Below are 26949 nucleotides of genomic sequence, written 5' to 3'. Positions count from 1 at the left end.
GAACACCAGAGAGCGGGGGCGAAGAGGAGAACAGTGAGGTGTGGGTGAGGTGAAGTAACAGAGGGCGTGGGTAGGTAGGAGACGCAATGGGTGAAAGAGCAGTTATTTTTAATTTACGGAACTGGAAAGGTAACAATTTTTTTTTTTAAACTGCTGATAGCAGAGAAAGACGGAGGGTCGGTGTGGGCAGAAGCAATGCTGAAGGCGCAGGTTGTGAGAAGTAACGCAGAGGGCCAGGGTTTGTGGCGGAAGTCACATGGAGGGAGCAGGTAGGAGTGCACGAGGAACACCAGAGAGCGGGGGCGAAGAGTCGAGCAGTGAGGTGCGGGTGAGGTGAAGCAACAGAGGGCGTGGGTAGGTAGGAGAAGCAATGGGTGAAAGAGCAGTGTAGAGCGGGTGGGGGAGAAGGACGCTGACGACAGAGCAACATGTAAAGTAGATTGGGAGAGAGGGGCACATGAGCGACGGCTGAAAAGCAAACAACACTTATGAATATAAAAAAAACTACGAGGTATAGAATGATGAGCAACGTGATGAGAAAGGGAGGGGGGAAACAAGAAAACAATGGGAATAGGGGAGAAGTGTGGCAGGCAGATGGCTGCGCGGAGGGAAGCCGGATGGGGACGGGAGAGCCTGGTGGGGGGCGGGAAGGTATAGAATGACGAGAAAACGATGGGAATCGAAAAATAGAAACGAAAGAAAAACAAGCTAAAACCGGGAAAGCAAGACTATTCCGCCATGCTCGGCTCGAAAAAGCAAATGGCCGGATGGGGGCGGGAGAGCCTGGTGGGGGGGCGGGAATGCGTGCGAGGGGAGAAGTGTGATAGGCAGATGCGCGGAGGGAAGCCGGATGGGGGCGGGAGAGCCTGGTGGGGGCAGGCGGATTAGGGAGATGCTCGTGCGTGTGTGGTCACGTGACCCGCTTTTGTGGTCACGTGACCTCACATGCACTGTAAAGAAACCGCAGTGGAAACCGCAGTGGTTTCACTATTCGATCAAGCCCATGAATTTTCGCCTATTCCATTCGCAAGCGAATGGTAATAGGCGAAACCTAAAAATGGGGTTTCTTTTTGTCAGGGTGTTTGTTGTCTGTTGTTCGGGTCCGACTCCGAGCAGGTCCAGCTGAAATGTTCCGAGCCAGCAGCAGGCAGGATACGTGACACGTGTACTCCCTTTGGTGGAGCTGTGCTGCTTGACTCTTGGGGGCTGTAATTGGGGCGAAAGTTGGGGTCAGCACAGCAGGGCTGCTAAAAATATATTTTTCAGCACAAGCCCCAACAGTGCCTTCTAGTTTTTTATTTTTTTTATTTTACACCAACGAGTCTTTTTGTTTTTTCTTTTAAGGTGTTACTTGCCACTTGCACTAAGTTGCCACTACATAGCTCCTGTTGGTAAGGCTAACGTGTACATTTCTAGGAGCCCTTGGTGCGTTCCCTTGACGCTGGCTCAGTTCGTGACCTATGTTTTATTACATAGTCCGGATTTCACAAGAAAGATGTTTGCACTGTTAAAATGTGCACTTGTGTGTTCAGTGTGGGTGGTGACGGCGGCGCCTGCTAGTGTCTTTTTCTAGACGCCTCCTGCTAGGTCCTGCACTTTGCTGTGTGAGGAAACAGAAATGACCCCAGCAATAAGTTCCGCTTGGCTAGCGAGTTGGCACTTGGCAGCCATATGCCAAATAACACTCTCCCAGGCGCGCGTAAGCAGACACACACACACAAATAAGGATGTGGCGTGGCTTGTTGACAACAAGAGGTAGGGACATGGCTGGTCTTGCAGTTAGTTGACGTTTTCTGTATTTGGCAGAGAGTAGCCCATCCAACCACCCTCACTTGAATCAGGTATATTTACCAGTGACCTCTGTGTTCATGGCATAGTGTGGGTGGGTTACGTCTCACTGGACCTTGTCCTACAGCAAGTTTTGTGATGTGATCCCCGCTGACAGACAGATCACTGCTGCAGAGAGTTGGCGCCTCTCAAAGGCATCATCCCTGTGCCCCCCCACCCCGTCCCTTCCTACCACTGCTCCGAGCACCGTTGATCTGCACCGGACATCCATGGCTCCCTGCCCCACCTGAATGGACTATCTCAGCGCCAACTGGGGCTGCTACAAATGCGGTCAGTGCAAAAGGCTCTCACTGTTCCCACAGTTCATTGCCATCCAACCACTCCATTATAATTGTTCCTTACATGTGTGTCCACAAGTGTGTGTGCACCTGTTGGTGTGTACATGTGTGGTTGCATATGTGTGCAAGTAAAGTATGCAATGCTGATTCCCCTGTGTTACCAGTTCAGTGTGTGCTAGGCAAGTCTGCTCACGTTATATCAGATTGTATAAGTGTGTGTGAGCGTGTGTGTTTTTGTTGCACTTTTTCGCTCATCATTGCATTGTGCATTTACATTGTGTCCCCATGAACCCTTTGTGCCCTTGCACAGTGCGCACCCCATGTTACCTGAACTTCCCCACTTGCACCCTATTTTCTTCCTTTCTTCCCTGAGACCTCTTCACACTGTACAACCACTTTTTATTTTATTTAGTTGTTTAACAATTTTATATGGTGCCCCAGCAACTTTGGTTATATTCACACTTTACAATAGCCGCTAAAAGATACAGCAAGCAGTGTGCATAAGTGCCTTTATGTAATAAGTCTATAAAAAAAAGTTAGGGCAGTTGTACAGTGGAGTAACATAAGGTTTAAGGGAAGGCATGCCTATGCAAGGGCCTGTCAGACGAGCTAACAGTTATTCCGAAGAGCATGGGAGTGGGAGCAGTTCCTAAATCCGCTTTGGGTGTGTTCCAGAGGGGTGTAGTGACACCATCAGTGCTTGAGAGGTCTTTAATGTAAACATTTCACCTTTGTGTCCTGCACCTGTGTATCCTGTACCTACTTTCCTATGTCCCCCTACACTTCGCTCCTTGATTGTACTAGTGGTTTTAGATTTTGAACTAAGAAAAACTACCCTTGCTAGCTTTGTTAAAGCTCAACAGCGGTACAGCATGGACAACAGCAGTACAAGTTTCCCTAATAGAAATAACAGCTACAGGAGAGGAAGAAAATCTAAATACCCAGTCATCCCCAAAGAACAGGTACCTATAACGTGCAGCAGAGCGTCTTATCTGTTGGAAATTAGGACTGACTTCTGCTACCTTTGTGCTACATGATTTGTGTATTATTCAAGCTTGCGAACATCTGTTCATTAGACAGAAAACAAACCCATTTACATTGGCAATTCTTGTTCTTGAATTGCGTTTTCTTGTTCTTCAGACCGTATGGGGGCTGATCTCACTTTTACTTTGTCCTATTTGATTCACTACTCGTGTCTATTTTTGGTGCTCTCTGTAAGAATGTCAAGGGGTACATATGACTGGGTGGGTAACCTGGTGCTCTTTGAGGTCATCATCTACTATTTACTGTTTTTTTTAAATTTGATACAATTGAATATGTAATGAAAAATGTGCTGTAAAATTCACCATTTTGGTCTGTTTTCCAAAATTTTCTTGGGGGGAAAACTCCCCAAACCCCTCTAGTAGTGGTAGGGCGTGCAGGCTGCACTCGCTCGCTACGCCTCGGACGGGGGCTGGTCTGGCAAAATTTGCCAGGGCTGCTTTCAGTTCCCAGTCCGGCCCTGCTTCGAGCACTTCGTCGTTTATGACCCACTCGTGGTTTTCTTGAAGCAGCCTGCTGAGGGCGTCCGCCTGAACATCCTGTACACCGGGCAGATGAGTCGCCGTTATCGTCAATCCTCTGGCTAGCAGCCAGTGCCAGATCGCCTGCGCCTCCTGCGACTGTGCGCGATCTCGAGCCCCCCTGCTTGTCGAGGTAATACATCGTGGTCGTATTATCAGTCTGACAAGCAAGGAGCTGGGCTGGAAGGATGGAAGAAAGGCCTTCAGTGCCAAGTGAACAGCTCCGAGTTCCAGGAAATTGATGTGATATGTGGACTCCGCCGGAGACCATGTTCCCTGGATCTGTAGATGGTCTGAATGCGCTCCCCAGCCTAGGAGAGACGCATCTGTTACGATAGTCCCGAGTCGGGATATCCTTGCGGAAAGGAACCCCTCTGAAGGATATTCTCTGCCGAGCACCACCATCTCAGCGACTGTTGGGCGTGAAGAGACAACTGAATCAGGTCGTCCCAACACCCTTTCCTCCGGCCCCACTGGTCCTCCAAACATTCCTGTAGCGGCCTCATGTGTAGGCGCGCGTGCGGTGTGAGGAAGATCCAAGAGGCTATCGATCCCAGTAGAGAAGACACCGTCCTCACTGTTGTAGATGGAGCAGCTATGCGAGCCTGAGCCTTCCGAAGGATGGATAAGCGTTGCTCCTCCGAGGGAGACACGCTTGCCGACAACGTATTGATGGAGGCTCCCAAGTACTGCAGGCACTGTACCTGAATCGGGACAGACTTGGACAGATTTATGTGCAACCCCAGACGGTTCAGCAGGATGGCCGTCCTGTTGAAGTGCAATTGCACTTCCTGGAAGGTGGAGGCTTTGATCAACCAATCGTCCAGGTACGGGTAGACAAACACCTTGTTCTTTCTCAGGTGCGCTGCTACCACAGCCATGCATTTCGAAAAAGTCCTGGGTGCAGACTTCAGTCCAAACGGTAGTACGGTGTACTGATAGTGATTGGTGCCGATGAGGAAGCGCAGGAACTTTCGATGTTTCGATGCAATGGGCACCTGGAGGTACGCATTCTGCAGTTCCATAGCGCACAACGAGTCTCCTTGTTGCAGCTTAGGATAAATCCGGCGCAAAGACAGCAACCATCAGTTTGCTTGACGCAAAACCAGAATGGGCCTGAACTCGTTCTGGTCCTTCTCTCGCACCCGAAAGCACTGTGAGTACAGACCCTCTCTTAGAGACCGAGGGACATATTATCTCCCTTCTTCATAACAGGGTAACTGCCTCCGCTCGGAAATCGCGCAGCTGGACCTGCGAGCGAACCAGTGGAATTGCTGGAGGAGGGCTGACAAACGAAGACTGTCTTAGACCCAGCCGGCCTTAGTTCGCCGAGAAGCATCAAGCTCTCCCGCGTATGCGCACAATATACTTGTGAATTATTAAATGGCGGCCCGGGACCACAGACAAATCCTGGGAGGAAAAACGCAGCTGGAAAGGGCGGAAGGCCTTACGCCATTCTCCACGCTTCCCCAAACCTACAGCCTTCAAGAGTCTCCGAATCAGACTTCATGCGGACCACTCACTACCCTCATGGCAGCCCAAGGGTTAGCCAAAGAACGGGAGAATAGTAGCACACTGCTGTGCCGCAGTCTGCATAGATGTCAGACGAATACAAGTATGGCAACGTAGGACAAACCCAAGGCAACACCTGGGGGTCGCCAGGAGAGAAAAACTCTCCTCCAACACCAATGATTAGATCTGAAACTATCAGGCCCTTAAGACTATCTCTTGTAAGGCTTCCCTCCTGTCTCCCTGCAGGGGAACCACAAATCGGTGAAGAAACACCCCCACACAGGGATCTCACCACAACGGCCCAGAAACAGCGGGCCACAGCATGCTGTCTGCATGCCGTCACCCCTGTGACCAAGTCAGGAGTACGTTTGAAGCTAGAACTTCCTGGCAGGTGGTAGTGGACAGTAAAGTACCGCTTACCAGTGAACAACCCGCTAGGAGGAAAATTTGTAAGAGTAGGAGAGCACCTCCCCGTACTCATGGAAGATGCATCCCTGGCATCAAGGCACGGGGGTTCGCAGACTGAGGGGCAAAGGCCCCTGAGGTGGTGGGTGGGAGAGGGACCAGAGAGAATTCCGAAACATCCCCGGTGGTCACACCAGTGGTGGCAGAGTAGGAGGCGACCTAGACGATGAGTAGGTATGCGAATACTCAAAACTAAGCATAAGGACCAACGTCCCTCGCTTACAAGTGGTAAGTAGCCACAGACTTCCCATCAGAAGGGTTACTTGACGCTGATCAACTGCTCGGCGTCGAGAGTGGACGTTGCCGGGAACACAAAGTCCCCTCCTACGATGAGAAGCTCACCACGGAGCGAGGCCTGGAACAAGACCCAGGCGTCAAGCACCGGCAATAATTCTGCGGCGGTAACCCATGACGTCGACCTCACTGCGACGTCACCATCACTAAGACATTGACTGTCTCTACGACATTGACCAACACCTCGACGTCAAGACATCATTACGGTGTCAAACCCTCTCACTTCGACATCAAGCAGCACTGTACAGAGACGCCTAGCCATCCATGATGGTGACGTCTGGACCTAACAGAAGACAGCGGAGCCCAAGCGACCAAAGCTCCAAAATGAGCATGACTGCCCTTCGATGTCGAGCATGACATGCACTTCGATGTCGAGCATGACATGCACTTCGATGTCGAGCATGACATGCACTTCGATGTCGAGCATGACTGCCATTCGACGTCGAGGCACTCCCTGACGTCACGTCGAGGCACTCCATGACGTCGAGGCACTCCATGACGTCGAGGCACTCCATGACGTCGAGGCACTCCATGACGTCGAGGCACTCCATGACGTCGAGGCACTCCATGACGTCGAGGCACTCCATGACGTCGAGGCACTCCATGACGTCGAGGCACTCCATGACGTCGAGGCACTCCATGACGTCGAGGCACTCCATGACGCCGAGGCACTCCATGACGCCGAGGCACTCCATGACGCCGAGGCACTCCATGACGCCGAGGCACTCCATGACGCCGAGGCACTCCATGACGTCGAGGCACTCCATGACGTCGAGGCACTCCATGACGTCGAGGCACTCCATGACGTCGAGGCACTCCATGACGTCGAGGCACTCCATGACGTCGAGGCACTCCATGACGCCGAGGCTCTCCATGACGTCGAGGCTCTCCATGACGTAGAGGCTCTCCATGACGTCGAGGCACTCCATGACATCGAGGCTCTCCATGACATCGAGGCTCTCCATGACGTCGAGGCTCTCCATGACGTCGTGGCTCTCCATGACATCGAGGCTCTCCATGACATCGAGGCTCTCCATGACGTCGAGGCTCTCCATGACGTCGAGGCACTCCATGACGTCGAGGCACTCCATGACGTCGAGGCACTCCATGACATCGAGGTTCTCCATGACATCGAGGCTCTCCATGACATCGAGGCTCTCCATGACATCGAGGCTCTCCATGACGTCGAGGCTCTCCATGACGTCGAGGCTCTCCATGATGTCGACGTTGTTCAACGTCACGTTGACCGGAGTCCTGGGTTGACGGAGAGTATACCCGCTTTCGATGTCGCCGTCCTCGACGCTGACCGGAACCGCGTCATAGTTCAGACTCTCTCCTACTGGGGAGAAACGAGAGACGTCACAGCATGGGACTCGGTAGAGGACCTACCCTCTCCTTACCCAGAGGCTGAAGATGCCTTCAAACTCCCCTGCTCCAAACCTGGGAGCCGAAGCCTCCTGGAAAAGAAGGTACAGAGAAGACAGGTGTCAAAAGACACAGGCAAACACAGAATACAAACCCTGTGAGCTTCAGCTTTGGTCTTTAATTCAACTGCAGGCAAGCACTTGTCAGAAAGAAATAGTCTAAAGACAAGAAGACTGCAGAAATTCTGCCAAAAAAAACACAGCAGAATGTAGATAAAGGCCAAAGACGTCGAGTGAAGCTGCCAAAAATCCAGAAATACACAAAAATTGAATTAAAAAAAGCTCAAATTGAAGAGCTAATGCTCCAGAGTCCTGCTAGCAGGAGCCAGAAAAAAGAACTGAAAGTAAATGGGACCTGCTGGGCAGGTTCTACCCGCTGAGAAAGTTCTGGAAAGTTTCCTTAAAGGCACGGTATACCTTTTTGAGCCACATAATGGCAGTCTATGGGGCTTGTCTGTCCTTCCCTTCCTCTCCATCATTCCAGAGGCTTTGCTGTTTAAAGGGGAAGTTTTTCTCTATGGAGAAAACTTGGCAGGCTGTGCTGTGTGTGGTTTTGGTGGAATGTCTAGTTGAAGTACTAGACAGTGTAGCCTGTGGATATAGGCTGCATTATATATCTTTAAATTCTCTCTTAAGTGTCTGTGCAGGACTGCATTATTAGACATCTTAAGAGATTATTTTTGATTGCTCCGGGGTACACGCTCATGAGCGGGACTATTCACTAGATTACGACTATACACAGAGATCCCCTACTACAGAACAGGTAATCTCGTTTACTTTTCTTCTCATGTTCACCGCTGTTTAATTTTAGAAACAGGAACAGAACTCTAGTAAGGAATACAGCTCACATTACTGGAATGGTTAGTCTCAATCACGTCTAGGAAAGTGAAATACAGCATGAGCCAGTGCAGAGCTTACCTGCATGTATCCGGTTTCTGCTGTTTTTACCGCAGTGTCCACAAGGCCTTCACGTCCAGCCATAGTGTGGAAAAAGAACTCAGTAGGCGTCAATCCAGAATAAAAACTATTTGCAACAAAGCCTTTGGCAGCAGGTAGCTAGAAGAAGAGATGGAAGAAAGAGGAGGACATCAGATGCACAGAAGAAAAAAAGTTTATAAATATAGATGTGGACAAATAATCATCAAGACAGCATTTAAACAGCTGGAACCCTCTAACAAGGGATGTCAGAGAGTAAACGTGCCCCCCTCCTCCCCCGGCAACCCAAGCTGCATCTCGGACAATGTCAGACAACATACCAGTAGGGTCAATGTGATGTAGAATTGTAATGAAGGCCGTGCTCATTTTACAATATGATCCAGATTCAGGAATCTGATGTAGTCTAATTAGATTACCACCATCGGGGGTGCTAGACCAATCAGATTTCAAACTCTTTCCCATACAACCAAATGAGTACAATCACACTGGTTATGGTTTCATGTAAAACAACATAAAACAGCATGTAATAAAGTATATTTGTAAAACTCAGGCAATCCATTGGATAGCTTGGTGCAAACTACATCCCAATACACTTGTATTAAAAAAAAAATCCAGGTTACCCATTTTGTCAACCTCTAGAGGATTAAAAGCTGGGTAGCCCTGTCAGGATTCGAATCTGGAACACTGGATTCAAACAGAAATCTCTATAAGGGATAATTTAGTTTAGTGATCCATCAAACCCTTCTCCTGCTGATGATCTTTCCGGCAGCTATCCATGGATCATTCGAAATTAACATATGAAATGTGCTCAAGCAGTAAATGCTGATCTGATCTCTAGATTTATGTTAACTTTTGCAATTCTTTTATAGTGCATCAAATGCCAATTACATGACCTCTTTGGCGCTGTTGGGGTATCACAAGCAGCAACATCTGCAAGCGATAGGAGGTGACATCATAGAAATAACAGCGCTTTGACACTTCACCAGGCAGAGTTTGCTTAACACCATCAGTGCTGCAGCAATTCCCCCTCTGTGCTACTTCTGATTTATTCCCATTGTTCATGACGAGCTCAGCTCATCATGAGCACACGACCAGTGTACTGCATGACGAGCTGAGCTCGTCATGAGCCTCGAAGGGGTTAAGGATCTGTAAAGCTTAGGTCCTGTCATATTTCGATGTAGCAAATAGGAGCTCTTTTGCACACAGACTTATGGTCCCACACCAGTATATATAAACTTAGAAGAAATAACTATTTACTAACTTACAGCTGCACGTGATATATGTACATGGAAGAAGTCCAGGCCACAGAAGACCTTGGAAATATCTCAACAAACCTACTGCAGTTGACAGGCAAATGAATATATGATCCGATGATAGAATGAAATGGGAAGCAATGCTTATTTTCATCCCGAGAACTGCACAGTTTGTTTCCAAAATGCTGGAGGAAGGACGTTGGCAAAGTCCTAGTGTTTCTGGGTATTTCACAGTGCCCTATGTGTCTCAGAGTATGCAATGTTTCAGGGATACCATCACCTGCTGTTTTATATAGTGCCTCATGAGTCTTACTACACACTTCCCTAGAAATTATTTAGAATGCAATTCAGGGCAGTTTTGCATCACTAGCCCTTGCTTCAGTATGATACATGTATAAAAACTACTCAAAGCGAAAACGATTGGCTCTTTTTTAAATAAAATTAAATAAAAAAACTTCTAAACCTCTTTCTCAAACAGGAACCCTCTTGGATTAATAAAAAGCACCCAAACTACTCCCATGAGCACAGATCTTTTTCATGCCTTTTTTAAAGTCAGTGTAGAATCCTGCCCCACTTCTGCCTTTCAGGGTATTTAAGTATCTCACTTGTGCCAGAAACAAAACAAATGTGCATACATCAATGGGAGACACGCTTACCTTGCAGTGCTTCTCAAAGTGAGGCAAAGAACGGTTCTCAAAGCCGTCTGGCACTCTGGACCCACTGATCGCCTGTTGTCCGACACAGGCGATCATTTGGGAGATGTTGATGAAGGAACCTAAAAAGAGAAAGGTTATCATTTAGGACCATACATGCCAAACTGACGTGAAGAACTCTACAGTTTTTTTTAACTCTTTGAATGAGGGGTTAAAAGCTGGAGAGTTCAAAATGTCATCAAATGTTACTGTACAAATCTGGCTGGCAGTGAACTCCATGCCACGTTTACTCTGCCTTGCACTGCATGCTGTGCCCTTACTGGGCAGAGGCCAGGGTCAAGAGGAGGGAGAAATTAAAAAGTCAGATACCGTTCCACTGAATCAAGAGACATGGGAAGGAAACGGGCCAAATGGATAGCAATATTAAGAATGTATAGGGATGAACAGATCAACTGACAGCCAAGAATTTATCAACTTGGTTCTCCCCATCACATGTAGACCCATAGACTTGGACTACAATAACACAGACACTATCTGTTTAGTATTGGAGCATCAACTGCAAACATTTCAACGGAGATACACTGGAGTCACCTTCTAAGGAAAGACCTGAACTTAGGAGAGACAGCCACCAGAGTGGCACCCATTTGTGCAACTTTTGAATTTTGGCAATGCATTCACTAGATAGATGAAAATGTTTATGGGTTTATGAGTGCATAAGCGTATTCGTCTTTCTTTATGCCCCATGACAGGCATAATCAAAGCCAACAGCTTGTCTTTGGTGGCACATGCAGGGTTTCCTGTTCTGTAGGTTTTTACAGGTTTTCCTATCCAACTTCCCCTGAGAGAGAATCTCCTTTGGGATGACGTAGAGCAGGTACATTCACTGCTAATTTGTGCTGGAGGATGTAGTGATCGGTACTAGGATTTTCTGGGATCAGGAGCTATTTCTTATCACCAGAGCAAGAGAGAGCAAGACAGTGAAGTGAAAAAAGAGGAAGAAAAGGATAGGAAGCCAGACAACGGGAGAAGCAAAGATGAAAAAGAACCTGCAACAGTGAGGAGTGGAAAGCGGTCTTGGGATTCAGCAACATGCGTAGGCATAAGAGCCAATGGCGGGCTCCATTAGGCCCCTGCACTTTTCTTTTTAGAACTGTCCTTACGTTTGATGGGTGCCTACACTGCCTGAATAGTCGTTTCCTTTGTGTAATATCCACTACACCATGGCAGGGTGATGGAAGTTAGCATGTGAAACTAGAACGGTTTAAAGTTGCTAAACTATTGTTATAGATATGCAACTAATTTCTTTTTCAGGGTGAACCTAGTGTGATTCACATGCTGTGCATTTATTACCCAGAAGGAGAGTAAAATGTGAAAACCCCCAAACGTTATTACCCTGTCTGTCTTAACTGGGCTTCTTTCTTGGCTGAATAGCCGCACAATGTTTTGTAAGTACGTTTGTCAATGAGCATGTTGATGCTGTTAAAATGCCATTAAGGAACTCATTTCAATTATAAGCTAAAGGAGCTCTTTTTAGGTCTCGCCTAGGTAGCGCTTGCGCTGTCTCTTCGAGACATGCTGTATTCAGGTATAAGCATCCACTTTTCCCCCATCTTTTTAATTGGCTCCTGTTACTGTTTGCAAAAGATGGCTTTTCATTGGTCAGTAGATTTAGTAATCCCTCCTTAGTGCCGCCTTGTAATCTCCCATGAGGACACTCCCTATTACATTTGTTGTTACTCCCTACATTCTAATTACAGCCGAGAGCACTATTTTTTCAAATCACTTTTTCCTGCCTGCAGGACACGCTCTCCCCAACTCATTCTTTTGGTTCAACCCTGCAGAACTTGTAAATTGTGTCTTATCTCCTTACATTTGCTGTGCTTTCAAAGACCGAGGTCAAATGTTAGAGGCAGTTTTCTTCTTTTCTTAGTAGTGTTGCTGGCTCTTTAAAGCTGCTGCCATCAGAGTAAACCATGCAGCAGGCATGAACACTGCCTCGGCTGTGGGAGCGTTTTCACTTTAACGCACACTTATTATTCACATCGAGCACTTCTTAGAAGTGCCTGCGCCATTTAATTCTGGCTGAAAGCTTTTGGTTGTGTGTGCACTACACGTCTGCTAGAGGTTCAAGGTGGTATGGACAATGTATATGATCGCATTTCCCCAGGCCATCCAATCCACCATCCTTCGCTGGTTGTTTACTTCAGTTACCAGTCCCCCCCCCCCCCCTCCTTTCAAGTCTGTGCTTTTAACTTCCGCTCTGTCTCCTTTGTTTTGCTGCTCACTAACGCGCCCCCCTCTGCCAATACCCTGCTCATGTTGCTTAATTCACTCTGTTTATTCTCAAACAACAGAACTGAATCGCCGAACACGTCCTAACTTCCTCCATTTCTAGACTCTCTTCTACATTGCATCTGCATTGATTGAAATTGACATTCAGATCTTGTTTTATTGCCAGTATTCATAAAAGTAGAAAGGTTAGAGAGGAAACGGTGATGTGCATTTCCGTACAGGCTTGCATCAATGCCCGCCTCAGTTATGCAATTTAATCTGGTATTGCCACTTTGCACTGAATTCTGTGCCCGCTTAGAAAACTGATTGTTTGTCCCTCACCTATTTTCGTTCCCTGCCTGTAACTTCCTGTTTGGCATCAGGAAATGTACTGTCATACTCGCACAGGGTCAGTTTTACAGCTTACATTTTTATCTGGTTTGTGGTCGAAGTTTCTGCCTGTGCAGAGCTGTTCCCATATCGGTTCCTTCCTCAATGAGCATATGTAGGTCATGGAATAATCTTTCCAATGAATCGCTGTGATGGGCTGGCTCAGCGTTCCAGCACCCAGCATGAACTTGTGGGTGACTGACTCCTCTGTTGTGAGTTTTCCTCTTCTTGACTTGCTAGTCCGCAAGCCACTGCATGGACTCCGCAGATGGCTGCAGATCATGTGGTGTCTCGGCAAGGGTGACCTTGTAACCTTGCCTGAAACAAATGATGCTCTCCCGCCATGACTTGGTGACATGTGGCAGCTCAATGTGACTCTGGGTGTGGACGTATTTGTGTTTATTTCTTGTGTGCTTTACACCCTAAATGGAACTGTCACATGCAAATTGCAGGGGGTTCGACAGGTCTGCTATATATTTCTGTTATCAGATTATTCTAGCTTTGCCCCCGGCTGTATGAGTAACTGAAATAAAAATTTAATTTGTAGGTTACGTGTCGAATTAAATGGAACAAGCATGTAAGAATTTTTTAGCCCTTTTGTGGATGCATTTCTGTTTTGTTTGAATTTGAATGAATACTTATGCATTATGTTTGTGTGCTTCAGGTTCTTGTGTGAACTTGAAAGTGTATAGAATAATGACACATCTTGGTTCTTTAAATAAATATTATGTTGTTTCTGAAAGACGTCTATTTTATGATAGTAAAGAAATCTAACCGGTTGGTTCTCTATGTAGATATTTCAGAATGGAAAATATGTAATTTATCTAGCTTCCTTCAGCCAGACTCAGAACTGTTAAAAAAAAAAATCTTTTTTAAACTGCAGTAATCTTGTCCCCTTGAACATTTTATGGATTAATACACTTTTTTGAAGGTATTTTTATTGAATCCATTTAAAGTTTGCATTATAATTTATGTTTCAGTCATTTTGTGTAAATATTTGCAACAATGACGATCTGTGATTCTTGTTCTGTAAAGAACAGGCGATCCAAAGAAAATTTCTAGGGGTACGATTTTTTTCTTTATCGAGCTAAATAAACTCACTTCAGCTGGCTGCCTTACCTTCTCTTCTCTGTGGTGCTTTTAGCAATGCATTTCACTGTAGTGGCACTTATGCAGCAGCTACCTATTGACAATGGGATAAAATGTAAACCATCTTAACAGCCAAAGAGGTTGAACAAGCATTTGCAATGCAATAGGTCTCTCATTTGCGAGAGTTTGTGCTATTGGCATTGAACAGGACAATGCCTTTTATTTATACGTTTTAAAACCTACAAGCGATGTGTAAAAACGCACTTTGTACTTATAGTCCTTGCTTTCAAGAAGCAAGGCTGGCAGTAAAAGAGGCGCAGTTATTGCCAGCCTTGATTCTCGTAAGTAACCCCTATAAGAACTAAGTGAGGGTTTACACACGCTTGCAGGTTTTCAAAACACATAAATAATAGGCATTGTCATTTACAATGACAATATCTTAAACTCTCGTAAATGCGAAAGCTATTGCATTGCAAATGCTTGTTTCTTAAATGTGCTTTGGGCCTCAGAATCAATATTTTGCTGGACAAACTGCAACATACTGTGGTGTTTGTACAATCCATTTTGTAATCACTCCGTTAGTGACTGGCTTCCCTTCATCTGTGGGGAACCAGTAACATTTTTGTGTTAGTTCGAAAATGTTGGTTTCTTCCAAGTAATATTTCACCACCCTTCAAACACCAACATTTTACAAAGGTTGTTTACATTGTTACTTGGATGTTAGTAACGACCTTGTAAACAGATCACTCGACTGACATAAAAATTAAAACCCCCTTTTGTAATTAATTTTGGATTTCTTCTCACTACGACTGCACTGCAAATAAGGCTGTTCAACAATCACTGCCTGTGACTTCACAGAAATGGTAGCAACCAGAAACGCTGTTGATAGTACAAGAAATGTTAATGTTAGCTTAAGCTTAAGCTTTGACTAAAATGGAGGCAATATTAGACTCTTTGAACCAAATGTAGGTTCTATAATGGGACAGGTTCTTCCACAATCTGGTCAACTCCTACTTACAAACTATTTGCTCAACCCCCAACTTATGCACAATGTATCCATTGTTAATGCTACCACAGGAACTAACTGTTTAAATATCCATCTTTTCATTACTTCTCCAGCACCCACCATTTTAGAGTTTTTTCTCTTTGTTGGTGACATCCACTATATTCTTCCAGTCGTATGAACATTCTTAAGTCATTCCTGTACTAATGTCATGGGGAAATGAGCACAAGCTATTAAGCAGAAGTATGATGCCATAATTCCTAATAACTTCACCACAATCCTGTAGTTGAGAGATTGTGACGTCTGGTAAAGGCGAACAGGAGGTTGAAATGCCTGGATTCTTAGTGGCAACGTGCTTTGTTTATTTATCTCTAGTCTCATAAAGGTCTTCAACTGTAAAGGTGAAGGAAATTACTCTTTCAGAAAGACCGTGAAACACTAGTGATAAATTGGTAATAATACCTTGCTTAAGATTTCTCGACATTGCTGAAATGAGTTTACTAACAAGTAGTCAAGGTATGGCTACTGTACAGCATGCCACCTTGGATGCGCTGCCAATACTGCCAGATATTTTGTTAACCCCTTTAGTGTTGACTTGATGCCAAAGTTAACACCTTGGCTGCTAGAGGTTTTCCCCTGCGGCGCTGCATTCTCTGATTTCCCATTGTAAGCACACGACCAGTGTACTGCATGACGAGCTGAGCTCGTCATGAGCAGCGAAGGGGTTAAGCAATTTTGTGTTGATACGGTTTTACCCGTGCCACAACCTGAGACACTTCCTATGTTTGGAGCACATAAGGAAGCACTCACCCTTCATGTCTGTAGTACTAAGAAATCCTGTTACTCCAGCAGAGCTACTTCAAACTGCCACATGGTCGTTTTACATTTCTGCATCTTGACATATAATAATAATAATCCACATTTATAAAGAGCACAATCACCCGTAAGGGTCTCTAGGCGCTGGGGGCCGTTGGGAAGATTAAGCAAGCTATTGCCCAGAGTCACATGGTGCTGGGCTAATCTGCCGCAGGTGCCGGGGATCGAAACGTGATCCCCAGATTCCGGAGTCAGTCGCCCTAGCCGCGGCGCCACACCTCTTCTGGTATAAAGAACCCGAGAGTCAGCACTGGTTTAAAAGTTAGATTACATTTCAGTATGAGGAAATACACGGACTATATATACTCCTTGGTTTATCCTTTTCTGGGACTTTATCTATTGCTCATTTGAGGACGAAAAAACGGCAGTATGGTAAGTCATCATTTATACTGTTTGTCTTCGGTGTGATGTTTAAAGACTTGCACGTCTGTTCTATACAATAGACCACATCTAAAACCCACATTTTGGAAATACCCTTTACCATTGATATGCATAAGGACTCAGACCGGAGGGTTTTACTGCACATTACCTTCTGTGAACTTTGCTTTGGGTAAAAAACAAAAGTAACACTACATTTTGGATGTGTCACAGTCATGACTGGGACAGCTACGGTACAGTACCAAAACGTTTGTTGATTGCCTAATACGGTGCAGTGCAAATGTTGCATAAATCTTTGTTGGTTAATTATCGTCAGCTCAAATACAAGGCCACAATGCAGCCTTTATTCAATATGTAAATGTAAATGTTGTAGTACTTGTATAGCTCCAGAATCACCCCACATGGGGTGTCTCCGGGGCTTGTACGCATACCGCTGTGGAACCCTTCCTGGCTTTTACCCTGTGAGGCACCCACTCCTGGGCACCCCCAAGGTGCAGCCAGGCATCCTAGCGCTGTTGGGGCCGTTGTGGAGATTAAGTAAGCTATTGCCCAGAGTTGCAGAGTGGGACCCATGATTAGAATAGGCACCAAAGCGAGAATTATCAGGTCCGAGGAAATTGAGCCCAAGACCCGCCGAGGCGGGAATTGAACCCTGGTCCCGGGCCAGACCTCTGCATCAGGGTCTGCCGCTCTAACCATTGAGCCACACTTCTCCAATATTCAGCATGTCTTTTCCTGGAATGTCCTAAACGACTCAATAGCAGACTAATACACTAAGGTTTTCTTTGAAAGAAACGGACCACATACTGAAATTCATTAATTATCAGAATCCATTGAAACAAATTACCTAAAGACTGCATGCCACTGCAGGAGGGTTATAAAGAGTAACTGCCACATGTTCTGAGTACCTATAACACCTTCATTAGGCAATGAAAGGAAGGAGTTCATACAAAAAGGAATTCAATCTTAACAAGTGTCCACTCAACTCAATACTCTACACCACAGAGAAACGTTATAGTCTTTAGAAATACATGGGGGGAAAAATCAAAGAACAATTGGAAACAAAATTATAAACGATAATTTGAGCAAAAAGAGTCTGATGAAACATACAACAAACGGACCCATTATCAAAACACTTAAAACAAAAGAAAATTGAAAAGTATAAGTGGCAAAATATAATAAAAGGTGATGTAAAGTGCCAAAAAACGGAGAGAAAATCAAAATTAGAAATTTTATGGAACATTTACAATTGTATATTACATCAAATGCCCATGTGGGCAAAAAATCAATGTCAAAACACTGAAGTAATATCTGACTGAAACAGAGTAGCAGAAGATTTTGACTGATATAAGCAAATAACAGTCAGCTCCATTTTCAAAATGTTGAATCAATATCACCTATATTGAGGGGACACGAAAACAACCACCGGCAGCTTGAAATATTTTGGCTGAAGAGACTAAAGTCCTGATGTACTGAAGATCAGGCTGCAATGCAGTTGCTGTTTGTGCAAAAAGCTCATACAGACATTTTACTAAAGTGTCATAGCGTTCAATGGCAATTCAGAATGTTTCGCAGAAAGCCTGCCTTATATGTCAAAGAGACAAGATTCCCTTAGTAAATCCTTCTGAAAGAGGCTTACAAGAGACAGCAGACCTTCATCACAGCGCTTGAAATATGCTGCCCTCTGCTGCTGCTTGAAGGGGCCAAATGAACAAAATGGAATACAGCTAAGTGACATCTGGTGAACAGTTTGCTGCCCCACTGCTAATGCATACATTCACACAGAGGAAGCTGCCCCTCACCGAAAGGTTTCACTTTACAAATGAATATCACCCTGCATTCTGGTGTTATCCCTTCATTGGTTTGCCAATGCCGTAATGGTTGCGAACCACTGATAACACAATTACTCATTTACATTGAAAGCAGCAAGGGCTTACACAATTTGGACTCGCAATCTGCAAATCCATTTGCATATCGCAACATTGGATTGGTAAATTCGCAAATGTGTTTACACTGGAAAAGCTGCAAATCTGTGCAGCAAGAGTGCACTAGTGCAAAAACAGTTGATAGAAATGGCTCCAAGTACTTGCACCGCTGATAGTTTTATGACAATATTGGCTACACAAAATATCTCCAGTATGGGAAAAGGATTTAACCTACATGTCAGCTCTTGTCATGTTTCAGCTCTTAATAGACCTTAAACTGGACATAGCACAAGTTCATTTGGCAAATCAAGACATACCCCGAGGTCTAGCTAGCGCTATATAAAACTTTTGATAAAAAAATTAAAAAAAAACCTAATTAAATACTGGATGATTTGATTTTGTTAAACGTGTTCACTTAAGGCAAGAAAGGCTTTTTCATTACAAAATGGTGTTGTTTCACACACAACCTTTACTTTATTTGTACTTTTCAGGCCATAAGCCATTGAAAATAATTAAATATTTTTAATAAGAGCTCCATGATTCACAAAACGCACTGTAATGCCAAAACACTCCAAAAATATAATTGGATAAATTTTAAAAGGAATAAAAACGTGATCATGTATAAAATATTTATAACTCTAACTTAACATTAGATTGCATCCCAGGGACATGAAACCCCGATTTTTTCCATAATATCCAGTGAAACCATTACTTCAAAGGTACAACCAAAACACCCCAATGCACAAGTTACTACTTGTGTAACGATATATCTGTAAGAGAGATTAGTTAGTGATAGATTCCTTACCTTAGAATATCCCCAGGCGTCAGACTGGATCCGGAAAGTTATGCTAGCAGTACCTCTGCGTGACAGTAGGTGGCGTCGTGCGGCTCCACGTCCGTCGCTGGCGTCGTAAGCGCCAAAATGACGTCACAGAGACTACTTAGGCACCACTCATGTGTGCTGACGTCAGTTCTGTACACGACTTTCCGCGCCAGGAAAGCAGAGCCATGCCAGAAACTGACCACTGGTGCCATGAAACTAGGGCCCTGAAAGGTATGTCTTTAACCCTAGAAATCAGTTCGCAGAAGAGGGAGGATGGGTGGGGTGGTAAGGAATCTATCACTAACTAATGACTCTTACAGATATATCGTTACACAAGTAGTAACTTGTGCATCTGAGAGACACGCGTTAGTGATAAGATTCCTTACCTTAGAATAGATACCCCAGCAACACCAACCCCAGTGGTGGGGTCTGCGAACAAGATTACACCAGAAAATCACAGAGAACAGAACGGCCATAAGAAGCTGTCTCTCCTGACTTGACAAGAAAGAAGGACGGGTCCTTAAAACCACCTTGTCCGGATGAACAGAAAGGAAAGGAGGTTTGGAAGAAAGAGCTTGGAGCTCACTCACTCTTCTGGCAGAGGTGATAGCTACCAGGAAAGCAGTCTTGAGAGTAAGAAGACGCAAAGGATATTTATGAATGGGCTCGAAGGGAGCGCAAATAAGATATGTCAAGACAAACAAAGCAGTCAACTGTTGCAGCTAAATCTCCACCCAAGGAGGTTGAGGCTGGATAGGTTCAGGTGGAGGACTTTCCCCTGCTGCTGCGAGAGAAGATCCTCCCAAAGAGGCAGTCGGATCAAGGGATCGATCGCCATGTTGAGTAGCTCGGGATACCAGAATCTTCGTGCCCAATCCAGAGCCACAAGAATGACATGGGCCCGGTTGCGCCAAATCTTCATCAGCACTCTGGGTAGGAGTGGCATAGGTGGAAAGGCGTACAATAGACCGCAACTCCACTCGCGACGAAAAGCGTCACCGAGCGAGTGCCGCCTTGGAAATTCCAACGCGCAGAACTGATGGCATTGCGTGTTCTCTTCGGTGGCGAATAGATCTAACCAAGGCTCTCCCCACTGCTGAAATAGTTCAGACGCCATTCGTGATCCATCATGCACGAGCGGCTGAGTTCGTCCGCCCTGGCGTTCAGAGAACATGCCAAGTGTTGAACCATCAAGGTAATGCTTTGATGTTCCAGCCATGTCCAGATGCGCAGAGCCTCCTGACATAGGGTCCAGGACCCCACCCCGCCCTGTTTGTTGCAACACCACATGGAGGTGTTGTCCGTGAACACCTGCACCACACTTCCCCGGACAGAGGGAAGGAATGCTATCAGTGTAAGTCGGATCGCCCAAAGCTCCAAAAGGTTGATATGGAGCCGGGACTCTGCCAGAGACCAGAGGCCTCTGATAACCGCCTCTCCCAAGTGGCCTCCGCATCCCAAGAGGGACGAATCCGTCACCACTGTGTGCTCCGGTTGGGGACGGGAGAGGTATCTGCCATCGACCCAATCGCGATTCGTGAGCCACCACTGCAATTGTTGTGCAGTGCCCTCCGAGATCTGGACATGATCGGACAGGTTGCCCTGATGCTGTGCCTACTGGAACTTCAGGTCCAACTGCAGAGCCCACACATGCCATCTGGCATGTTGCACTAGCAGAATGCAGGAGGCCATCAGGCCCAGGAGCCGGAGGGTCATCATGGCTGAAACCCGGGATAGAGGCTGAAAGATCATAATCATAGCCCGAATATCCTGGACTCGCTGCTCGGGAGGATAAACCCGAAACTACGTCGAATCCAGAACTGCTCCGATGAAGGGGAGCTTCTGAGAGGGCCTCCGGTGCGACTTCAGCACGTTGATGGAGAACCCCAGCAGGAGGTCAGCCGTAGTCTGGAGGTGTGAGACGACTGCCTGGGGCGAGCCCGCCTTCAACAACCAGTCGTCGAGGTAGGGGAAGACTGACACCCCTGACATGCGCAGGTGAGCTTCGACCGCCGCCATCACTTTCGTGAACACCCGAGGGGCGCTGGTAAGGTCAAAGGGGAGCACAGAAAACTGAAAATGCTGCTGGCCGACTGTGAACCGCAGGTTACGCCGGTGGGCCAGCAGGACGGGGATGTGAAAATATGCGTCCTGCAAGTCCAACGCTACCATCCAGGCTCCAGGGTCGAGGGCAGCCAAGACCTGAGCCAGAGTAAACATCTTGAACTTCTCCTTCCGGAGGAAACAATTGACGTTCCTGAGGTCCAAGATGGGGCGCAAGCCCTCCTTGTCTTGGGGACCAGAAAGTAGTGGCAATAACAACCACGTTCTACTTCTGGCCCAGGAAAGCGCTCGATGGCCCCCTTGGCCAAGAGGGCCGTGAGCTTCTGTTGGAGAAGCACCAAGTGATCCCCCGACATGCAGTGGAACTGAGGTGGCATGGCTGGGGGTAGACTCGAAAGTGAGGGAGTAACCCCTCTGGACGAGTTGCAGCACCCACTTGTTGGAAGTGACAGAACGCCAGTGGGGAAGGTGATGTCGAATCCTGCCGCCCACTGGCGTGGGGTGCATCCCAAAGCTCAGACTAGGAAGACTGAGGCGGATGTTGCAGGGGCGGAGGTGGACTGACCCTGACGCCGGCCCCCGGAGCCGTCATTGCGGCCTCCACACCCACGGCTGCGCTGACTTTGGTTCTGCACAAGCTTTTGACTGAACGAGCGGGCAGGGGCGCCCCTTCTATGGCCACGGAAGGAATGAAAAGTAGATGTGGCCAGGTACGTGGTGGAAAGACCCAAAGACTTGGCCGTAGCCCGAGAGCCCTTAAAACGCTCCAGTGCACTTTCGCCCTCATCACCAAACAGGCGAGTGCAATCAAAGGGCATGTCCATAAGCGAGCTCTGGACGTTTGGCGAGAACCCGGTAGACCTCAACCAGGCGTGGCGACAAAGCTCCACAGTCATGGAAATTGCCCTGCCGAGGGAGTCCGGGGTGTCTAAGCCACACCGAATGGCGAATTTAGCCGCATCCTTACCCTCGGCCACAGCCTGGACCTCTTCAGGACACTGAGGTAAAACCTGAGCAACGGTATCCCACACCGCGTGGGAATAGCGGCCAAATAGACATGCAGTGTTCACAGACCGCAGCCCCAAGCTGGCCGAGGAGAGCAACCACTTGCCGAACTGCTCCAGCCTCTTAGTGCCAATATCCGGCAGAGCCGTGGGAAAGGCACTCTGGAACGTCGAAGCTTGAATGACCAGGCTCTCGGGCGTAGGATGAGTGGTCAAAAAGGCAGGGTCACCCGGCGCCGGACGATAACACCTGGCGACGTTCTAATCCACAGGGCCCCCTGTGGCTGGCCGCGACCAAGTGCCCAGCAAGACGTCAGTGAGGGAGTCATTAAATGGCAGCAGTGGCACCGACGAAGTGGACACCGACTGGAGCACCTCAGTGAGGAGATTAGTCTTTAGGGCCACAGTAGGGAGATAAAGGTTGAGGACCTCAGCTGCCCGGCAGAGCACCACTGTGTAAGAGGCACCCTCCTCCATTGAAGGCGGGGAAGAGGCAAACCCCGGGTCAGAGGAGACATCAAGGCCGCTGGCCTCCTCCAAGTCGTCCGCCCAATCCTGCTCAGAGTCACACTAACGAGCAAGAGGGTCCTCGGACCCCTCCCAGTCGTCCTCTTCCTCCGCCGTTTGTGGTGCAGGGACAGGGGAAGGAACAAACTGCATCGGGAACAGCGTCGGACGGGGCCGAACCTGCGCTGTGTCCCAATTCGGATCCCAGGTGAGAACAAAATTGTCCTGGAACTGGGGCAATGGTGGAACCAATGGCATCCACTGCGGCATCGGAGGCGGAGTAGAGGGTGGCGCTGGGGCCGGAGCCGGCAGCGTGGGACTTTGTGGCGCCGTGGCCGAAGCCAGCGGCGCAGGATCCTGCGGCACCGGGCAGAAGCCGCTGACGGCGCTTGGCCCGTGGCTTAAACAGGTGGTCCATGGCAGCGAGAAATTCTTGCACCTGTGCGGGAGTCGCCGATGGACCCAGGTAAGGCGGGTAGGCTGCAGGGGCAGAACCCCTGTCCCCCTGGTCCGCATCCAGGGACCGACAAGGGGGGAATCGAGAATGGCGCTGGGACGAGTGCCGAACCTCAAGCAGGACCAGGAGTCGTGGTCGTGCTCCAGGCAGTAGAGACAGACTTCGTGGGGGTCCGCCACCGACATACTCCAACGCCATGCCCCTCAGGACTTAAAATCAGGCATCCCTACATGCACCAGAGAAGACCCACCAGAGACAAAGGTCTCAAAAAAGGTAGTCAAAAAAGTGACTAAGGTACGTGCTCTAAAAGGATCTGCGCTTACTGGCGAGGAAAAAGAAAGAACAGACATCAGCGCACATGGGTGGCGACTAAGTAGTCTCTGTGATGTCATCTTGGCGCTTACGACGCCAGCGACGGACGCGGAGCTGCACGACGTCACTTACTGATGCGCAGATGTACTGCTAGCAAAACTTTCCGGATCCAGTCGGACGCCTGAGGATATTCTAAGGTAAGGAATCTATCACTAACGTGTCTCTTTCAGATCACCTGTTTGTTGTTCATGGCTCTGCAGTGGCCAATGCTACGTGTTTGCCTCTGGGGGCTCAGGAGGTCTATCTGGTTGTGACCCCTAAGAAGTGGAGTTTATACACATTAGTTGGATACACAAGGATATCATGGGTTTGGACAGTGGATTGATTGACAGCTGCAGAAAAGAGGAGATAAGGAGGATGTGTGATTAAAGTATGGAACAGCCTCAACATTGGCTAAGCTAATCAGGTTCATCTATAAATATTTACTAATTTACATGGGTTTTGTAGTTGCTTTGCTGTCGATTTTAGTGAGAAAAAAATATGAATCAAAATACTTGCTTCAGTGTCTTAAACTTTGCAATATGTAAACATACAAAATTGTTCTTACTCTTTGATGCATCAATAAAAAAAGAAATGCTCGGTGGGATTTACAAGGTTCTACCAATGGGTCGGTCATCAAAATTAGCAGGTAAAAATAGAGCAGCCATTTTCACATAATTCGGTAAAAGTGAGCAAACTAAAATAAAAATCTCCCTTTTTAACGATGTGTCAATTATGATTTTCCTTACAAGAGACACAAAGGAATTGCCGATGGCATACATTGGGAGGTGACAGTTGAAAGAAAGAAGGGACAGGGCAGCTAGGAGGAAATGGGGCTAAGGCAGTTGCTGTGGAGTAAGAGAGGCGATTATAACATCACTGTTCAGGAAAGGAGATTCATCAGGACAACGTTTAAGAGGAGTACAAGGACATCACTGCAAAGACAGAGAGTGGGCGCGGAGGTACAATTTTCAATGAAGTGGAGAACAATGATATCTTTCTGCAAGAGCAAAGTTCTGACATCGATGACATCAAGAAGTGATAAATTGTGGGCAGCAGACAAGAGACGACAACATTTTTCTGTCAGATAAAAGGAGACGCTCAGTGGAGCCTGGTGATATCTGCTTAATGAACTATGACGTAATCAAACAAGAGTGCCTCCCACTAATCAATTACCGCCAAAAAATCAAGGCAAGTTGAAGACGCTATTTGTCGTTTTCAACGAGGTACTTTTATTTATACCAGTTACTTTTTTAGTTTATACTATGTTTGTCAAACACAACATATGATGAGCAGACAAGACCTATACATATCATAGATTTTAAACAAAGTTAGGTTATTCAACGCAACACAATGTCAAAATTCAATGTGGTCCTGAATGTGGTCACAACTATACAAAAATCAATGTGAAACAGACAGAAACATTGGACATATATAACAAATACATGGTGCAACACATTTTTACATAAGTAGAAGGTTTGATTAAAGCAAAAAGAGTAGAATGAAAAGAAAGAAAGAATTAGAAAAAGGAGCGCGAAAGTGAATTCGAGACTCTTTTTTGTCGCCAGCAATAGCTTGAAAATAAATTGTCCTTTTCTAATTGGCCGACGCGTTTCGAATCCAGAGGTTAACTATCAGGATTCTCATCAGGGCATAGTTAATCTGTCTGTAGAATTACAAAAGAGAAAAAAGTTTTTAAGTATCATGAATAAGTGAAGAGGCAAGACTCCTTATGATGTGACAGTCAGCTAAAACCTACCGCTTTTTAGAGAAGCTAATTCAGCGGGAGAATTTGTCAGTGCAGACTGAAGAGGGGGTCCAAAATCAAAGTGAGTGGACATCAGCACAAAATAAACATGTGAATGCTAACCTATACAAATGAATTAAGAATGAGCGTACCGTCATTAATTTCAAGGTTGGTGGGGGCGGCTGTCTATTGCGGAAAGAAGGGCTCGGCGGCGTGCTTGCAATTACAGGATTACGGATTTTTGAAACTGTGGTCAGGGTATTAAAACAGTTTTGTTCCGACATACGGAGATAGTACCTTTTAAGTTTTTCCAAAGATTGGCCAGGACCAATCTTTGGAAAAACTTAAAAGGTACTATCTCCGTATGTCGGAACAAAACTGTTTTAATACCCTGACCACAGTTTCAAAAATCCGACGATTATGTTTTTATACACAGCGCCACTGGCCTTCCTGTAATTGCAAGCACGCCGCCGAGCCCTTCTTTCCGCAATAGACAGCCGTCCCCACCAACCTTGAAATTAATGACGGTACGCTCATTCTTAATTCATTTGTATAGGTTAGCATTCACATGTTTATTTTGTGCTGATGTCCACTCACTTTGATTGTAGGCGCTCCATTTTTGGACCCCCTCTTCAGTCTGCACTGACAAATTCTCCCGCTGAATTAGCTTCTCTAAAAAGCGGTAGGTTTTAGCTGATTGTCACATCATAAGGAGTCTTGCCTCTTCACTTATTCATGATACTTAAAAACTTTTTTCTCTTTTGTAATTCTACAGACAGATTAACTATGCCCTGATGAGAATCCTGATAGTTAACCTCTGGATTCGAAACGCGTCGGCCAATTAGAAAAGGACAATTTATTTTCAAGCTATTGCTGGCGACAAAAAAGAGTCTCGAATTCACTTTCGCGCTCCTTTTTCTAATTCTTTCTTTCTTTTCATTCTACTCTTTTTGCTTTAATCAAACCTTCTACTTATGTAAAAATGTGTTGCACCATGTATTTGTTATATATGTCCAATGTTTCTGTCTGTTTCACATTGATTTTTGTATAGTTGTGACCACATTCAGGACCACATTGAATTTTGACATTGTGTTGCGTTGAATAACCTAACTTTGTTTAAAATCTATGATATGTATAGGTCTTGTCTGCTCATCATATGTTGTGTTTGACAAACATAGTATAAACTAAAAAAGTAACTGGTATAAATAAAAGTACCTCGTTGAAAACGACAAATAGCGTCTTCAACTTGCCTTGATTTTTTGGCGGTAATTGATTAGTGGGAGGCACTCCTGTTTGATTACGTATTTTAGGCCCAGCCTCCTCACTTGTCCTCCAAGGGCCAAGCTCCCCTTGTTCCTCTAATGAACTATGACGTCACTACTGAGCGAGACAGGGTAAATGGATGTTACAACTATAGACACATGGCTAGGGAGAAGGATAGACTAATATGAATAGATAAAGAATAGACAAAGACAGATAGATGGACAGATAGATGGACAGAGAGAGGGGGATTAATGGATGAAGAGATCCTTATGGCAGAGTGGGCAAGTAGCTACCTTTTGAGCCGCACAAAGCCATGATCAGAGGACTGTTACTCTTGTCCAACTCTCGCAAACAGGCACTGCCAGCATGGTCTCTGATGACAGACAGCTCACGGAGAATCAAGGCCTACAAATCAAAGAGATAAAGAAGCACAATTTAAAAGATTGGAATAGGTATGGGGAACCTCCCAAACTTAATGTCAGCTAAGACTTTTATGGCAAGAATAGGGTTTTGGCTTTCATCACATCCTATCTTGTACACCCAGATGGTCTGGCCCGATTTATACCTCAACCAAGT

The 26949-nt window shown here is 46.3% G+C and overlaps 1 protein-coding gene across 3 annotated transcripts in view; it reads right to left on the bottom strand.

The window, feature by feature from the left end:
• POLR3A (RNA polymerase III subunit A) overlaps positions 1 to 26949 on the bottom strand; it is a 319330-nt gene that overhangs the window by 82294 nt on the left and 210087 nt on the right. For all 3 annotated transcript variants that reach the window (XM_086922444.1, XM_086922446.1, XM_086922445.1), the window contains exons 17-19: positions 26667 to 26778; positions 10229 to 10347; positions 8302 to 8439 (exon numbers count right to left, since the gene is read on the bottom strand). In XM_086922444.1, coding sequence (XP_086778570.1) covers positions 8302 to 8439; positions 10229 to 10347; positions 26667 to 26778 — 369 coding nt within the window. The remainder of the gene's footprint in view (positions 1 to 8301; positions 8440 to 10228; positions 10348 to 26666; positions 26779 to 26949) is intronic.

Source organism: Lissotriton vulgaris, chromosome 5, assembly GCF_964263255.1.
Source record: "Lissotriton vulgaris chromosome 5, aLisVul1.2, whole genome shotgun sequence".
Taxonomy (NCBI): Eukaryota; Metazoa; Chordata; class Amphibia; order Caudata; family Salamandridae; genus Lissotriton; species Lissotriton vulgaris.
The sequence above is the reverse complement of the archived record's forward strand: the minus strand, read 5'-3'. Positions and strand labels throughout refer to the sequence as shown.